At 44.0% G+C, this 18,933-nt stretch overlaps 2 protein-coding genes across 3 annotated transcripts in view; one reads left to right on the top strand and one right to left on the bottom strand.

Annotated features, from left to right (window-relative positions):
• Nucleotides 1–9,376, bottom strand: part of DCLK3 (doublecortin like kinase 3) — a 31,829-nt gene extending 22,453 nt beyond the window's left edge. For both annotated transcript variants that reach the window (XM_069859856.1, XM_069859857.1), the window contains exon 1: nucleotides 9,306–9,376. In XM_069859856.1, coding sequence (XP_069715957.1) covers nucleotides 9,306–9,342 — 37 coding nt within the window. In that variant the 5' untranslated portion in view covers nucleotides 9,343–9,376. The remainder of the gene's footprint in view (nucleotides 1–9,305) is intronic.
• STAC (SH3 and cysteine rich domain) overlaps nucleotides 1–18,933 on the top strand; it is a 598,932-nt gene that overhangs the window by 168,874 nt on the left and 411,125 nt on the right. The window lies entirely within an intron of this gene.

Here is an 18,933-nt window from a genome sequence, read left to right as displayed (position 1 = left end):
GCTACCAGTGTGTATCAGCAGTTGGCTCCAGGACGCAAACAGAGTCCTCTAGAAGGATGTTATCTTGATCTCCTCTTGCTGTAAATTATTAAGTGTTGCAATTGTCAGGGCTAGTGCACACTTAATGCCCAAGACTGAAGCACCAGTATGACAGGTCTCAGCTTACTAAATTAGTTACATGGAAACAAAATATGATCACAGGCATCCTTTTACAGCAAGTAAATTTTACATGGGCATTATTTACAACTCTACTGTTGGAAACACTACTGGTGAACTTTTCTTTAAAGAACCACAGCATCCTCTTTCTTTCCTTCCTGCTCATCCCTGTCTCCCTGCCATGCTTTACAGCATTTTAGGGCAGAGATATTTTTTCAAGTCAGGAACAGGAATGGTGTTAATTTCAGCAACAACAAAAGCAGTCACACTGTGTCACTTTTGTCCAGATAAAATCCAGAGCAGAAAAAGAAAGTCAAATTTCAAAAAGTCGAATTTTTGAAAAGAGTAGAAAAAGAAAGTCGAATTCCACAAGGACTGGATTAAGACAGTGCCAAATGTAACAGGATAGTCCCTGCTAGTTCCAGCCTGGGCAAGCTTCAAAGGCTCAGACAGCTCAGAATTATGGTGGACCTTGAGGACCCCAGCATGCTTCAAGCCAAGTTTCAAAAAGGTTTTTTCCCCACAACAGCTACTTCAGTAACTGCTAGAGGCGGGTCAAGCACCAGAACTGAGAAGACAGTCTCCGTCCTCTTGGCAACGCCAATGCTCCTCTGTGTAGAAGCTGTTTAATTCAGGCAAAAGTAGATAGAGCAGGTCACAAAGGAAAGGAACACCTGAAGATGGGGCATTCATAGGTATTATGCAAGTCATTTCAGCTGGAGGTCAGTGTCTGGCTGCTTTCAAAAACCCCATCAGCTATCAGACCAAGACAGTAATGTTAATAAGAAAAAGTGGAAGTTGAACAGTTGAACCAAAAGTTTGGGACTGAGGAAAAAGTGGCTAGGCTTCTCACATGGAGGCTGAGAGTCAATAAAGAAAACAGAGGAGACTGGAAATGGCTTGTTAGAAGGGAATACCAGAAAAAAACATGGAAGAACAGGGATTTTGCTACCAAAGGAAATTAAGAATGTAGACAAACACGTACAGAGACAGATAAACAAGACTAGGGAAGAAATTGGGGGGGGGTGGTTTTACACTGTTCTCCCATGTGTTACGGAAGTCAAACTGGCCCACCAATGAGATAGGATTAGAAATTTCTTATAAAACAGGGTATGGGAAGGGGATTAAAAATGGAAGTTGGATGAAGAAATGCCAAGAAGATACACAATGCATTAGGAGCTGGGAGAGGGAGCTGGAACTTGCAGGAAGAGAAAAGGAGAGCTAGGAATAGAATAGAGAACTGGAAGGGGAATTGGTCTTTAGGTATCCCTGTCCAGAAGCCAGTCAGCATGTAGCAGGGGCAGACACAAACTGAAAAAGGAAACCTAGTGAAGAACTGGACTGAGAGGATAGGAGAAAATAAATTATAAGAGGGACTGGAACAGACTGCAGGAAATGGAGCAAAACAGGCCGTAGTAATACACTTTCTGATAGCAATTCCTATGAGCTTTGATACTGGCCGACAGCAATTTCTGTGAACTTCTCTGACACAGTGGAAGCAGATGGAGACTGTGATAGAGAAGCAGAAAAATGTGAAGATGAGAATAAGAGCAGTTTGGGAAGTCAGATTGAATGCTGCACTCAAGCAAAGGGACAGGTCTGGGAGCCAGCAACAGAACCATCCTCGTGGTCTGCTCCTTTGCAGTTCTACATAAAGGTCATCTACCTGCATATTTTCTCTAGTTCACCTTGATTATTTATTTTTTTAAAGAACAGGTAAAACTAGATTCACACAAACAGGTGATTACATTAAGAGAAAAGGTCATCATTGAGGCAGAACAAAATTAATTTGCCAGCATGACTTCAATTCACTTCCTTCTTGGATACAACACAGTTTAGATGTGCCCACAGTTTTTCCTGTCTGCTATAGAGTACAGTGGATGCTCTTTTACAGATAAACTGGAATCAGGATTGTGCTTTAAAAAATCTATTGACCATAGAGACCTCATCCTCCGTAATTAGAAGAGCTGAAAACTGTGTAGTGAAATCATACAGGAAGACAAATAGTTTCTCTGCACAAGGCAGTGCATCCGTGAAGAACTGAATTTTTCTCAACCAATTCCACAGTTTCAAAGCAATCAACTTAGCCTAGATTTCTCGAAAGGATTACCTTCTGGTAGCCAAAACAATATCCTAAGACCTGAGCCACAAAATGGCTCAGTGCTCACAGCTGCAAGAGAAGATACTGGAAGAGGTACTTCAGACACAAGATACTACAACACAACACAGATAATGCCAAGTCATCCCAAAACTCAGGACTTGGGCATCTCGAGTTGCATTCTTCCCCAAATTGAAGTATTTTTGGCTTTATTTTTTGCACCTTAATTCGTACTGAAAGTAGTGCATATCCTCGTAGTTCATGTCCCCTCTTTACAGGCATCATGGAGATGCTAATCCACGTTTGTTGCTGTAGCAATAACCATGACAGAAAAGACCACAGGTTAATAAGCCTGTATTAACAGCAGGGTTCAAAAAGCATGCAGTGAAAGGCATAAGCAGCCAGGGTAAACAGTAAATAGATGCTCATTAGGTAAGCTTTGTCCATTATATGCACTGATGGAGCCAGACACCCTGGGGGTGAGGAAAGTAGCATCTGATAGTGTAATTAATGTTTATATCATAACGCACGGGAACACAGGTTGAGGGGACAACACTGCTAGTCAATAGTCATAAAGGTTTGACTTTGTAACCTGAATAATATTAGATTATATGTAGCTGGCCTCATAGAAATACATCTTTTTAACACATTGAACAAATAGTATGTGTGCATTTGATGGTATGGTTATAAAATACACTGTGAAATAAAATATTACTATAAATCATATGGTATTATAACTGTGGCTTACAAAATCAAATAAGATGAGCACAATATAAGTATTTTTAAAAGATCAAAATGTATTTTACACAATTACATAAAAAAAACTTGCTCATCATGGTATTTGCACAAAAGGAATTTTTGGTGCAAAAGGAAAACAAAACAGCCTTCCATATTAAATATATCGTTTATCAGCTGGAATCTTTAGAAAACAGTTTTAATACTGTTATAAAGAAAAAAATATAAGGAGGGGGGGAGCAGTTTAATTTCTATAACACCATTTCTGCTACCCTAATGGGCATCTCCAGTCATATTCATGCCACCGCATCCATGTCCAATTTCCACTACTGTAATGGAGATCAATTGCTGACTCAGTCTAACCCAATTTATAAGAAAACTAAAATCACTCAGCAGCTCAGGTACTACTTTAAGTTCACCAAAGAAAAACTAATCTGGGCTCATTTACAAAAAGGAAAAAAAAAAACATAATACCTGTATCTCCGTGAATATACAGTTTTAGACCTTAAAGAGCCTAAAAATTAGTATGATGCAATTCTGAGTTCATTATCTTTCACAATTTCACATCAAGCATGCTTAAATTCGCATGCAATATAATTTTTCCTTTAACTGTCAGCCCTGCAAACTCAGCTGCGTGTCAAGTTAGGTTCCTTCTGTCCCATACGTCACCAACAGAAATAAAGCTTCTCCTGGCCAAATATGTCGAGTCCCATTAAGTGAGTGCCAAAGCATCAGCTGCAAGGAAACAAAATGTCCTAGTGGCTAGAGTGCAAGAGTATAGGAGACGTACACCTTTGTACCCAATCCCTGCCCTTACTAGAGAAGGCAAGGCAACTTCAAAACTCTGCATTATACACAATATCTTCAGGATATCTGCTTTTTATTTCAAGAATAAAATAAACATCCATTATGACATGCAAATTGGAAACTAGAGATCTCCAGATCTTTCAGTCCCATAAATGTCCATTCTCATTCTTGCCTAGTCTTTCACTCTAGAAAGAAAGAAAGGACTGTGCTCCCTTCTCCCTGTCCATTTTTCTCACTCCCTTTTCACTGCCAGTTTTGGGATGCAGACTGCTGGCTTAGTGGGAGATCCAGAGGGCAAAGAGTACCACAGTAGCTAAAAGACAGACAGATGATGTAGCAAAAGAGTTCCTAAGCTTGGAAGGACTGTCTGGAGGGACAGCCTGGGTGGAAAACCTTGCAGCTGGCTGGACTTTAGCTGGGGGAAGGAGCCTGAGGGATGCCCACATGTGATCCCTTGCTGTGACTAGATGAGCTCTGGATTTTTCCATTCTGAGGATGATGGTGCCTCTGTGTCACCCCTCACCCTACTGTGGGTGCCATCCTGAAATGAATTGCATGTAGGAGGCTCAGCATACAGCAACATGTGACCATATTTACCATACAAGAACCATGACAGATAAATGACATTTAGCAGCTACCATTCCTTCTTTCTCCTCAAAGAAGATAAACTGAAGCTTTTCCTTCCCTCTTTCTCCTTTGCTAAATATTCAGGGCACCTTTGCCTGCCCTGATGGTCTCCTGTCCAGGTTCCCCCAGGATGGAGCAGTAGTGTCCAGACAGCCACAGGGCAGCCTGGTTTGCCCTCTAAGTGTCATGCACCCTTTTCTGACCTGGCAACAGTGGCTGGGCAAAAATTACCTTCTCAGGCGCTCACCTCCTTCCCCTGCAGGCCCACAGCCACCCCACTGTACAGTTTAGGATTTTCTAAATCAAGCCATTTGTAATTAAAAAATAAAATATTTACAGCAAACACAGATGGCTATTGCCATGTGTTAGTGTTAAACTGAGCTGAATCACCCCCAGAGCAGCAGATGAAGGTAAAGACTTCATGTAGTCTGGTAATGAGTCAGAAGTACCATCATTTTTGCCTTTTTTTTTTTTTTTTTTTTTTTAGAGCAGAACCCCACTTTCATTATCTTCTTTCTGACATTTTAAGGGTAGCAAATTAAAAAGAGAGCATAAAGAAAGCCCTTTGAAGAAGTATACAGATGCATAATCTGTAAAGACTAAGTGAAATGTAAGACTGCACGTGAAATGAATCAGTGCCTTTGGAGGTGTGAGGCTCAGTTTAAGTTGTTACCCTGCTTAAAACCAAAAAAAGAATATTATGAAACTGCTCATTTACTTAATTTCCTTGAAAGATGACAGGCTGCGTGTTTTATTGGGAACAGCAATGGCTGCTTTCTGCAGTTTGATAGCTTTAGGGTCTGCCCCAGTAGCTCTGCAGTCCAGGGCCTTCAGTGAAGAACCTTTCAGGAGATGGGCAAAACAGACAGAGAGAGAAAAAAACATCATACTTAGCTGAGCTATTTGCCAGGATCCATCTGGCAAAGCCCTCTGTGTGTTTCTCAAAGCTCAGTGTACACAGTTTCAGTTTCACATTGATGCTCTTGACTCCTGAACTACCATATATTTCAAATTAATTATTCATGTTTCATCACAAAGTAAGCCTTCACTGCCTTTTAAACCTGTTAGCCAACGTTGCCTCAGTCAAAGAAGCAGGATTCCATTTCTTCTTGCAGAAGATTTTATTTGCATTGCTTCCCAAATCTCAACTTGATGACTCATGGGTTGCAACTGAGCAAATCCAGTGAAAATAAGAGAGTTTGCAGAGGTGTCACTGAGGGTTTAATTAGGCTTCCAGATCCTTTATTACCAATAACCTTGCTGCACAAGTAAAGGAAGGACCCAGACATAGTCTGATTCTCCATCTGGTTTGCAAAACGAGTAATGACTCAAAAGTTTTCTTTGGAAATTTAGCACATTGAAGAGAGGTTAACTCGTATATAAATGTAGAATTCCCAACAGAATGTGGTTATTACAGAACCACACTTTCAGAAGAGACTCATATATTAAAGTCAACATTGTAAAATAAATTGTTTTGTAGAACTTATAAAACAAAATGGGTTTTTCGAGGAAAACTCTAAGCCAGCGCTAATTAGGTATTACAGCACAATGACAAGCAGAAAGATCAAGATTTTCACACCACCAGATATTTCTCACCATCTCCATTAAATACGTTACTTGAGGTGACAAGAAAACTCAAAAAATGGGAGTATATGCACAGGCTAGCCATACTGATTGAGTGGGAGATGGTGTTTTCAGAATGCTTACCGAGAGCTTTTTCTAAGAATATAGGACATAAATAATTGTTTTTCATGCTTACGATAATTAGACTGAGTAAACTACACTAGCAACAGAGGGAAGGTAAATATGTCTGACTTCCGTTTGCAATAAAAACAAACTACTGCTAGGTAAGACAAACAATTTGCAAGCAATAGCGAAACTCCAAATTTACATTAGACCTAACTGACGCAGTAGCTCCCCATTCTTTTTTTATTGCTTCCACATCTGGTGGGCACTCTAAAAGGTCAGACCCTGCACCCTTAAAATGAGAAAAACCTGGAAAATGGCATACTATTAAGAAGACAAAAAGTGTCGCAGTCACCCCTTTCAACTACTACATTTTGAGCTCTGATCCAAGTTGCACTGAAGCTAATTAAAAGATTCACATTACCGTCAGTGAGATCTGGATCAGATCTAACTGAGGCTGCTAAAGTCACCATAATGTTCTGATGCTAATTATATTTACAAGAAAGTCTCCATAATGCTAATTCGAAACGTTATTAAATGTTTAATAATCAAGTCGAAGAAAAAGAGGAAAAGCAGTAACAGAAAACAACCCAATTTACCCTAGAGCTGTTGAAAAAGAAGGAAGGACCACCAGCTTCCCTGATTTTTACAAAACTATAGATGTTGCTACAGAAAACAAACTAAGCTAAGCAGTCTTAGAAATTGGGGAAATGAATCCCACACAACTTCCCTTAGTCACCACATGCTTAAAGTCCCGCAGATGCCAAAATTGTGAAGGTCTGCAGAACATGACTAGAAAAAGCAGCAGTGCAGGCAGAGAGAAAGCATAAAGTGACGCGAACAGGTAAAGATACATTCAAAACTCAGTTTAGCATGCCCAAGGTAATCAACTTGAGTATAAAAAAAACCCAGTAAAGACAAGGTAACTTTAGCAGAGCTCAAATTCAGATGCTTGAACAGCTGCCAATATCTCAAATTAAAAGCAAGTTATCTTCTCTTTGCTGACAGTTTAAGTCCAATTAACCAATTCAGGTTAATGAACTACAGATGGAGATTTACAGAAGCTGAGATTTACATCTCAGCTGATGTGTCCTAACATCCTATGAAATTTTTCATGGAAAGAGTTATGCCATTTCAGGACATCGACATCCGTTACACTACAAGAAAGAGACTCGTAACTGTGCAGGATCAGTTTTATCCAGAGACTCGCAGGACAGCTTCCCAACTCATAAAATGCATCCACCTTTTGAGAAAAGCATGACAGAGTTGTTATAATAACTGCACTTCTACTACATAAAGTAGCTGTGTTTTGTAAGCCTGGCTTCACTTGCTGACTGTTTTAGGACTTTGCTGGTTCTCAACATTTCAAAGTGTCAAAACTGCATTTAGACCATATTAAAAAAAACACAAGAAGTGTCAAAAAAAAAAAGGAGACAAGGAGGTGGCAAGACAATGCAAACATGCATACATGTACATTTTCACTTTTATATAAAGCTAGTAGCAAAAGCATGCATAATGAGCTACCAGGTTTAGTGATGAACTCTTAGATTATCCCCTCACACAATACAGGTTGCAATCTAAATGCTCACAGGAAGAGCCAGAATTTTTTTATACTGGTTGGAGGGGTTGGTTTGTTTGTTTTTAAAAAGGAAACCTTTCAGTACAAAAGTGTAGCAAATGTTTCAGTTTATGGGGTTGTTCTCAAACACAGTGTTTAAAAATCTGAAAACTGTTCCGCTGTGTCAAACCAGTGGCGCATCCAGTCCTGCTGACCTTGTGTACTGAATGCCCCTCCAGAAAGGAAAAAAATAACACTGCACAGTGAGAAGTTATGGAACAGTTTTCCTACAAATATCCATTCTGTTATTAAATAGGAGCAAACATAACTGTTATAACTACAGAAGTTATATGGAGCACCTCCCACACAAGGACAAGCTTAGAGAGTTGGGGTTGTTCACTCTGGAGAAGGGAAGGCTCTGAGGAGACCTTATAGCGACCTTCCAGTACCTGAAAGGGCTACAAGAAAGCTGGGGAGGGACTGTTCACAAAAGCTTGTAATGACAGGACTAGGAGCAATGGGTATAAACTGGAGAGGGGCAGATTTAGACTAGACATATGGAATAATTTCTTCACTATTGGACTGGTGAGGCCCTGGCACAGGTTGCCCAGGGAAGCTGTGGCTGCCCCATCCCTCGGGGTGTTCAAGGCCAGGCTGGATGGGGCCCTGGGCAGCCTGGCCTGGTGGGAGGTGTCCCTGCCCATGGCAGGGGTTGGAACTGGGTGATCTTTAAGGTCCCTTCCAACCCAAACCATTCTATGATTCTAAGTCAGGGGACACAAGGGCACAACCAGCATTCTTCTCCAGGGAAGTTTGGCTACCACATGTCACAGCGTCTGACACAAGAGCCCTCCGCACCCTATAACCCACACAGCTCCAGCTGTAGCAATTTCCCAGCACAGGGGAAATTCACCCCCCTTAAGCGCATTTTATCACACAGATGTGCTTAAAACCCTTCCATCACGTGCTATTTACTTTTTTTTTTTCCTTGCAGAGCGTCAGTGCTGTCTAAGCAGCCCACGAGCATCCCTTCCAAGCGAGCTGTACTCACACCAACTATTAAGAACTTCTAGTCTTCGATTGTTACTGTAGGACAGATGACACCGCCGGTCGGAGAAGTAAACGCTAACTTCACGCTCAGACTTCAAAGCTCGATCCCGGTCTCTGAGCCCGAGGAAAAGGCACACACAGCCTCACCCCCCCACCCCAGCTGCTTCTCGTTCCACTTCCCAAAGGCTGTGCAGCGAACCCACTACCATAAAAAAAAAAAAAAGCAGGGGTTTGGGAGGGCTTTAATGCAGACAAAAAAAAAATACGAGTAGTTGAAGCACAGTGGAATAACCACAGCAACTTCGTGCCTTGGGAAAGCCGCCCTTCCTTCCCCCGGGGCCCCACCAAGCGGGAATCGCTCCTCCCTCCGCCCCTCTCGAGCCCCCGTTCCAAGCCCAGACGCTACGGACAAGGCCCCCCGCGCCCCTCCGCCACCAGGAGCCCGCGAGGACCCGCGGCGGAAAGTTTTCCCGGCGCGTTTCCCACGGCCCGGGGCGGCCGGAGCGCGGAGCGCGACCCTCCCGAACCCAAGCCGGGGCGGGGGGGCCGCGGGGATGGAGGGAGGGATGGAGGGAAGGGGACACTCACCCGCGGGGTGCAGCGGGGGCGGCGCGGCGGCCGGCATGCTGCCCCGGCTCCGCTCGGTCCCGCTCGGAGCCTCCCGGCCGCCGGGGGAGCGGGGGAAGGAGGGGACCCGGCGGGGAGGCGGCGCCGCGGGGCGGTGGCAGCAGCGGTCGCACCTCCGCCCCGCCGCATCCCTCCGCCCCGCGCCCTCCGGCCCCGGAGGACTCCCCGATACCCCCACGGGCGCCCAGCAGCTCGGTGCCCGACGCCTTCGTCCGCTGTGAGAAGAGGAGGAAGAGCGAGGAAGTGATTTCACCTCCCTGTGCCGCAGCATCCAGTCTGCCCATGGCAGCCGCCCACCCAGCGTCGGGGGGTGTTCTGTGATGGGGCTGGAGGCTTCCCCGTGGCCGTTCCCCGGGGGGCAGGACTCCGGGTGCAGTACAAAGCGGTTTTGTTGTGCCCCGTAACACACCAAGCAGACTTGGCAAATGGTTCAGTTTGGCTTGGATTTAAAAAGGACAAGTGCTAAGAGATGGCCTCAAGCTGCACCAGGAAGGTTTAGATTGGGTATGAGAAAAGAATTTGTTACTAAAAGAGCTGTGAAGCATTGGAGCAGGCTCGCCCAGAGAAATGGTGGAGCCACCATCCTTGGAGGTGCTCAAAAAAAAAAGTGTAGATGTGGCACTTCAGGACATGGTCTAGTAGGCATGGTGGTGTTACGTCGATGGTTGGACTTCACAATCTTAGAGTTCTTTTCCAACCTTCACAATTCTATTCTATGAGGTGCGAATAAAGCATACGTTGGGTGTATGAACAGCTGGTTGCCCAACATCTTCATGCAGTATCAGAAGAGGAGGAAGAGCAAGGAGGTGATTTCATCTCCCTGTGCCGTAGCATCCTGGCTGTCCATGGAATGCTAGCTGTGCATGTGGCGCATATAGTTGCAAGGGCATGTTTCAAAAATATGTGACAGTCAAATGATGAGCCTCAAAGCTGATTTAAGGGTTGTATAAAAAGACATTGGGCCACTTACTATACTAAGAAGGAGATGCAATTTGGTAACAGCGTCTACATACATTCATAGGGGAAAATGGCTGGGAATTAAAAGGCCCGATAATGTTGTACAGGGAAGGAGTAACAGAAAGTCGGCATCCGGATGCTGATGTTGGACAAATTCAAATTAGAAATGTTATCAATGGGAACAAGCCATCATTGGCACAAATTACAGAGGGAGGCTGTGCTTTCTTCTCTGGAAGTCTCCAAGTAAAACAACATGTCTCTATGGAAAATACAGCGTATCCCAACAGAAGTAATTAGACTTACCATAGGTATAATTGGATAACATTTAGTGGCCAGGGACATATAGTAGGTCAGATTAAAAGACTTAATGCTCCACCTTTTCTGGCCTCGAATTTTATGAACAGGACAAAGCAGAACATGCTAAACACATATCCCTTATGCTCCGATTTCTGTCATTTAAAGAAAGTTTTATCCAGCTGCCCTATGTAATTAACCTGTCTTCTGTGATTCTGCTTCCAGAGTATTTAATCATTTTTGAGGCAATACCATCTGACACAAACACCTTTGTAAATGTAGACCGTGATAAGTGTCCTGAAATGTATTTCACTGTGCTTTTTAACAGCTGAGTTTAAAGACACTGAGAGAAATCTCATATATCTTTTCTGGCTCTTTGACACAGAAATTATATTCTGCCAGACTACTGGATGAATGAAGCCATGTAAAGGAAAAGTATAGACAAAAACTGTTAGGTAAACTAGTCAAAAGCCAGATTGTCAAAACCTGCAACACATCATGTTACAAAGTTAGCAAGTGGCTACATAAAAATGTAGCATGATTTCATTTCCATTTGAAATCTCTTAGCTTGTTAAAAATCTCAAGTATTCTGTAATTCCATATTTATTGTCTTGGTTTTGCCTTTCCCCATTGTTTACAGGTTGTTAATCCTACAGTCATCTGTTTGCCTCCCAGTATTGAAGTTAGTTTGAAATAATAAGTCTTCAGGATTAGAACTTCTAGAGGAGTGTAACCTAAGTGTTGCTTTTTGGTCATTTTTTTACATGTGCAGCCAAGTTACCTCTTCTATCATATTCCATGCCCATGTGAAATCCTGGCTTCACCAAAGTTAAGGGGAGATGTCATTTGCCATTCTCCGTCTTTCAGAGGATTCTTTGAACAACGCTACAACTAATTTCTGCAGTTCTTGGCATCTCAATGACTTAACGCTGTCTTAAGAATTCAGGGACTGCGTTTAGTTCCTGGGTCTGGGACTCCTCCATCAGGTTATTCCACATTTCTGTGTGACCTTTTCCACCTGTTAAATGTAGATAATGACGGCAGTTAAAGGGATTTTCTGTCTACAGATGCAAAATCCTTAGAAGAGCTAAATATCAATCCTAATTACCTGGTATTACTCCCCGTAGTCGGTTTCCAAAATAAGAACGCAACATGACTCAAAAGTCAACACACATCAGTAGTACTCACATCTCTTATTACTGAATGAAAAACAGATAGATAGTGAATACAGACTTTATTTTTAAATGGATAGTTAGCAGAGAGTTGTCAAAGACACGTCTCTGTGTGTTGCACTCCCAGGTCATACATAGTATATATACACATGCCTATGACTGACAAACAGGTATGTTGGTACACCCTTGAAAATGGATGTTAAGTCTCTTCTAGGAAGAAATCCTGCTTTCTTTTGACCTTATCTGAAACTCAATTATTTCCTTCTGTCTTAGAAATTCCCTATTTCCCCCCTCCCTCCTTTCCCTTTGAGACCCAGGATTCTGCCGGCACCTATTATTTTTCAAATGCTGCACTTAAATTAAAGGAGATTTGTAAAATAAAAGATCCTGTTGATCATCTTGAGGAATTAGTCTTTCTAGGTGATCATGCTCAGAGATTGCATTTTGCGTGTTTCTTGTCACATTCTTAGGAAAATATCGCATTTTCTCATGGTGAGTCTAATAATTTATACCCCAGATATGATTGTCCCTTCTGAAAATGATAAATCATCTCTATACACTTACCTTATCACGTGAGCAAAAAGTAGCAATAGTGATAACTGAATGATACACATTTATTTGCCTCTGTTTTACATATTTTATAAGATATTATGATTGTCTGTTGACAAGAAAAAAAAAAACAGCTACTTTAAGCTTAATCAGTTTATTCACAAATCTGATGAGAGCTGTCTTCCTGATGTCCAGAAATCTAATTTAGAATATTGAAGAAATTAGCATAAAAATATCAATTTCATAATGTGGTTTCAATAATAAAAATGTTAGCTTGTCATTAAAGTCATTCACACAGAGTGGTTTTCCAGCTTGCTAATAATCCCTGAAGAGGCAAATGAAGATTGAAGTCTTGAAGCCCAGTGCTACAACAGAGTCTGTCCAGAGTCTACAAAAAAAAAGTGTGTGCATCCTTTGCAGATGAATCTGAAACCCCCATGGTTCTGGGATATTCGAAACACCCAGGAGCCAATGGCTGCTTTGGGCACATTAATCTAACTTACATCATGTGGCATAGAGTAGCTCTCGGTGACACAGAACTTGAAATACACGTGTGACAGGCATCCTGACACTGCTGCTACAGGCAGAACTAACAGGGATTATTTCATATTTGCATTATACTGTAAATAAGACAGTGGTTAATATGGCTACCTTTAAAAAGAGAAACTCGGTGTGTTTAATATAAAGACAAAACCCCTGACCTTTCTATGGAACTGAAAATAAGACTGAGTTCTCTCCAAGCCACATTTCTATCTCATGTTCTATGACTTGAGCATATGAAATACAAGGGGTAAATAATGAAGAAATTAATCTCAGCAAAGGAGATATTAACTAAAAGTCAGCTGCTGTTAGAACTCCAGAGGAAAATCTTTCAGATCTTCCCAATAAGAAATCAAGTGCCATGAGTAAAGTAACGAAAATGGCAGGCATTATTCAAACCACAAAATATAAATGCTAAAGTATATATGAACAATACAGGTTTTACCCTCAACCTTCAAAAATACATTTTAAAAAAAAAATTATGTCCATGCTACTCCTTGATTCTGTGCTAAGTTTAATGAAGAAAAACCAGGTTCTAATACCTGAGTAGAACCAAGACAATTTAACAGTTTACCACAACAGTGACACTACAATCATTTACACAACAACAGCACTGAACAAATTTTCAAGATCAAGAAAAAGATCAAGATCCAAATCTTCCTCAGCTTCAGTCAGCATATCAGCAGATATTCAAAGCAAAAACCAGACTTTGGCAACTTCTTATTACCTAACCAAGAATAATTATAATTAACATAATTCTGCACTTCTTTCCAGAATTAAGTTTTTGTTTAAAGGGCATATTTAGAAAGAAAAAAAAAAAGCATTGTAGTTTCACCAATGTAAGTTGTGTTATCTTCCTCTAACATACTGCCTTATTTCAGTTTCTAAGTCATGAATGTATTTAATCAGTGTCAAATTCAGATAATTAGAAGCTGCAGTGGAAAAGGGCATTGATAATAGGTGTATTATAAGTGGCAAGGTTTTAATGATGTGGGATAAATCTCAATGACTTGTTTTAGAAACTGTTACGGTATTATTTCAAGAGAGACTTGTCTATATCAAATGAGTAGAAATTGCGACCACCTGACACCCCCTGACACTCTGGATTTGTACTTCATCTGTGCTATATTAATACATGCAGGATTATGACTCTTGCCTTCTAGGAAGACTCAAAGAATGGCATGTTCATCATTAAGATACTTCCCAAGGTAGACAATTTATGTACTAATAATGCCTTTCTTTCAAATATCTCAAAGCTCATCAACATTCAGTGAAACCTCACACAATGGAGGAACTTCATTAGCAGAGTACCTGATCAAAACCCAGAGCTGGAGAAAAAACAGTTAAGGTGCTTTTATTTTATTTTATTATCTTAAATTCATTTTGGAGGTGAGAAGACTGAGGCACAAAAAAGCTCAACGAGGGCCACATAGCAAGTCATAGAAATAGAAATAAAAATAGAAACCAGATTACCTGACTTTATGTGCCTCAATATTTACCATTATTATTACAATAATATTTGATGCAGGATGCATTTCTTGAAAGAACACCAGATATTTATAGGCTAACATATTCACATAAGCTTGTGGATTTTTAAGAAGCCAAAGCTCAATGTCCAAGTGGAGGCCAGTGACAAGTGCTGTTCCTTAGGTGTTGGTATTGGGACTGGTGTTGTTTAGCATCTTTCTCACAGGCATGGACAGCTGGATTGAGTGCTCCCTCAGCAAGTTGGCCAAGGACACCAAGCTGTGTGGTGCAGTCAACACGCTGAAGGGAAAGGACACCATCCAGAGGGACCTTGACAGGCTTTACACGTGGGCCTATGTGAAACTCATGAAGCTCAACAAGGCCAAGTACAAGGTCCTGCACCAGGGTTGGGGCAATCCCAAGCACAAATTTCCTGACTGACCACAGAGTTCTGCAAATAAGCTCCCTTCCTTGCTCAGAAGTTTCGAACATTCTCCCTGCTGTGAATACCTCTACTTCACAGAATCACAGAATAACCAGGTTGGAAGAGACCCACCGGATCACCGAGTCCAACCGTTCCTACCAAACACTAAACCATATCCCTCAGCACCTCGTCCACCCGTGCCTTAAACACCTCCAGGGAAGGTGACTCAACCACCTCCCTGGGCAGCCTGTTCCAGTGCCCAATGACCCTTTCTGTAAAGAATTTTTTCCTAACGTCTAGCCTAAACCTCCCCTGGCGGAGCTTGAGGCCATTCCCTCTTGTCCTGTCCCCTGTCACTTGGGAGAAGAGGCCAGCACCCTCCTCTCTACAACGTCCTTTCAGGTAGTTGTAGAGAGCAATGAGGTCACCCCTCAGCCTCCTCTTCTCCAGGCTAAACAACCCCAGCTCTCTCAGCCGCTCCTCATAAGGCCTGTTCTCCAGCCCTTTCACCAGCTTTGTTGCTCTTCTCTGGACTCTCTCCAGAGCCTCAACATCCTTCTTGTGGTGAGGGGCCCAGAACTGAACACAGTATTCGAGGAGTGGTCTCACCAGTGCCGAGTACAGAGGGAGGATAACCTCCCTGGACCTGCTGGTCACGCCGTTTCTGATACAAGCCAAGATGCCATTGGCCTTCTTGGCCACCTGGGCACACTGCTGGCTCATATTCAGTCGGCTGTCAACCAACACCCCCAGGTCCCTCTCCTCCTGGCAGGTTTCTAGACAGACTTCTCCTAGTCTGTAGCACTGCATAGGGTTGTTGTGCCCCAAGTGCAGGACCCGGCATTTGGCCTTGTTAAACCTCATGCCATTGGACTCTGCCCAGCGGTCCAGCCTGTTCAGATCCCTTTGCAGAGCCTCCCGACCCTCCAGCAGATCGACACTTACACCCAGCTTAGTGTCGTCCGCAAACTTGCTCAGGGTGCACTCGATGCCTTCATCCAGATCATTGATGAAGACATTGAACAGGGCTGGAGCCAGCACTGAGCCCTGGGGAACCCCACTTGTCACTGGCCTCCAGCTGGATTTCACACCATTTACCACCACTCTCTGGGCCCGGCCATCCAACCAGTTTTCCACCCAGGAGAGTGTGCGCCTGTCCAGCCCAGAGGCTGACAGTTTCTCATGCAGAACGCTGTGAGAAACTGTGTCAAAGGCTTTGCTGAAGTCCAGGAAGACCACATCCACAGCCTTTCCCTCGTCCAGCAGCCGGGTCACTTTGTCATAGAAGGCGATCAGGTTAGTCTGGCAAGACCTGCCTTTTGTGAACCCATGTTGACTGGGCCTGATCACCCGGTTCTCTTGCATGTGCTTCATGATAGCACTCAAGATCACCTGTTCCATGACTTTCCCTGGCACTGAGGTCAGACTGACAGGCCTGTAGTTTCCTGGGTCCTCCCTGCGGCCCTTTTTGTAGATGGGCACAACATCAGCCAGCCTCCAGTCCAGTGGGACTTCCCCAGTCTTCCAGGACTGTTGGAAGATGATGGAAAGGGGTTTGGCCAGCACATCCGCCAGCTCCTTCAGTACCCTAGGGTGAATCCCGTCCGGCCCCATAGACTTGTGACTGTCCAGTCGGGCTAGCAAGTCTCTGACCACCTCCTCTTGGATCATGGGAGCCTCATTTTGCTCCTCTAGCTCCTGGGTTTGTACACAGACGGAACGACCCTCCTTACGACTAAAGACTGAGGCAAAGAAGGCATTAAGTACCTCAGCCTTTTCCTCATCCCCTGTTACTGTTGTCCCTTCTGTGTCCAATAGGGACTGTATGGTCTCCCTAGTCCGCCTTTTATTATTTATATATTTGTAGAAAGATTTTTTGTTATCTTTCACTGACTTGGCCAATCCAATTTCTAGCTGAGCCTTAGCCCTTCTGATTTTTTCCCTACACAATCTCACTTCCCTCCTGTAGTCCACCCAAGAGGCCTGTCCCTTCTTCCAGAGGCCATAAACATTTCTTTTCTTCTTGATATCCCTCAAGATCTCTCTATTCAACCAAGCTGGCTTTCTCCCCTGCCGGCTTTTTTTCCGGACCACAGGGATGGCTTTCTCCTGAGCTGCTAGGACCACCCCTTTGAAGAGCTCCCAGCCCTCCTGGGCTCCCTTGCCCTTGAGTACTGTCTCCCATGAGACTTCACCAACCAGCCTGCTGAAGAGATCAAAGTCTGCCCTCTGGAAATTTAATGTTACTGTCTTGCTAACCACCCTCTTCACTTCACCTAGAACAGAAAATTTTATAATCTCATGGTCGCTTAGTCCTAGGCGTCCACCTACCGCCAGATCCCCTAGAAGGCCTTCTCTGTTCACCAACAGGAGGTCCAGGAGGGCACCTTCCCTGGTTGGTTCATTCACCAACTGTGCAAGGAAGTTATCTCCCACGCACTCCAGGAACCTCCTAGACTGCTTCCTTTCTGCTGTGTTGTACACCCAGCAGATATCAGGCAGATTGAAGTCTCCCACCAGAACCAGAGGCATCGATCTAGAGATTGACCGCAGCTGTTTATAGAAGAGCTCATCAGCTGCTTCTCCTTGGTTGGGTGGTCTGTAACAGACTCCCATCACAAAATCTACCTTCTGGTGGGCTCCTCTGATTTTGACCCACAGGCACTCAACCTCCTCATCTCCACAATCCATCTCAGTGATGTCCAAGTCCTCCCTTACAAAGAGGGCTACCCCACCTCCTCTCCTACCCTTCCTGTCCCGTCTGAAAAGCTTATACCCCACCATAGCCGTACTCCAGTATGAGTCGTCCCACCACGTTTCCGTGATGGCAACGACATCATAGGCCCCTTGCCCTACGACAGCTTCCAGCTCTTCCTTCTTATTTCCCATGCTGCGTGCATTGGTGTAAATGCACTTCAGCTGAGCTGCCGAGCCTACAGCCCTCCTAGAGGGAACAGGGTTCGTTCCCAACTGCCTGGTAACTGGAGTAGTTGACACCAGAGTGCCTGCATCTCCCTTAACACCCCGAGGTGTGTTCTCCCCCACTTTTTGTGCGGTGAGGTACTGGTGGTCCTCGCCCGCGCACCCTCTCCCAATCACCAATTCCCCACATCCAGGCTCATTCCTGTCTAGCCTGGGCTCAACCCCCTCCCCCTTCACATCTAGTTTAAAGCTCGATTTATGAGCTTGGTTAGGTTTCTGGCAAGGGCTTTAGCCCCCCTAGGAGACCCATGTGTCCCGCCCTTAGCGAGAAAGCCTGGGGGTGCGTGAGCCCCCCCATGATCAAAAAAGCCAAAGCCCCTCTCCTCGCACCAGGCTCGGAGCCAGGTATTAATCGAATTCTTCATCCTGGCTTCCCCCTCCTCTCTATTTAGCATTGGGATGGAGCAGAATACTACTTGTGCCCCAGAGCCCTCCATCACTTTCCCAATTGCCCTGAAGCCATTCTTGATGGCTTTGGCCTTTTTGTTTGTTAGGTCATCATTACCAGTTTGGACTACTATCAAAGGATAGTAGTCTGTTTCGTGAACCAGGGAAGGAAGTTTTCTAGCTACCTCCTTCCCTGATGCACCCGGTAAGCAGCAGACCTCTCTGTGGAGCGGGTCCGGTCTGCAAATGGGTCCCTCCGTTCCTTTTAGGAGAGAGTCCCCTACAACAATCACCCTCCTCTTCTTCTTGATGGAGGATGTTTTTATCTTTCTCTGAGAATGGTGCAGCCTAGGGAAGGATTCTAGGCTGTGGGAGCCACCATCCTCATCCTCAGGGCTGGATTCCACCTGCAGCACCTGGTACTTGTTCGCCAGGGGGATCTGGGGCTTTGCTGTATGGGTGAGGGGAGTAGGTTTCCTTCCTCTGGCAGGAACTTGCTGCCATTCCCCATCTCTTGTAACCCCAACCTTGCAGCTTGCAGGTGGATGATGTTCGGACACTCCAGCCCCAGCAGGCTGCTGAGTTAGTGAGAGGGCCCTGCTCCACTGGTCAATCTCCCTCTCACACTCCCTGATGGTCCTCAGATGGACTTTGCTACACTACTTGCTACATTATGGCTTATTTCATATCCTCACGTAAAGTGAAGAGGAACCTTAGTTTATGGGAGACACAATTTTCACTGCCACTAACAGCTCAGGCAACAGAGAATTTAACTGCAAACAGCGTGAGACAGTGTTTGTACAGATACATTTTTAAA

The sequence above is a fragment of the Phaenicophaeus curvirostris genome, chromosome 6 (genome assembly GCF_032191515.1).
Source record: "Phaenicophaeus curvirostris isolate KB17595 chromosome 6, BPBGC_Pcur_1.0, whole genome shotgun sequence".
In the NCBI taxonomy this organism is placed as follows: Eukaryota; Metazoa; Chordata; class Aves; order Cuculiformes; family Cuculidae; genus Phaenicophaeus; species Phaenicophaeus curvirostris.
The sequence above is the reverse complement of the archived record's forward strand: the minus strand, read 5'-3'. Positions and strand labels throughout refer to the sequence as shown.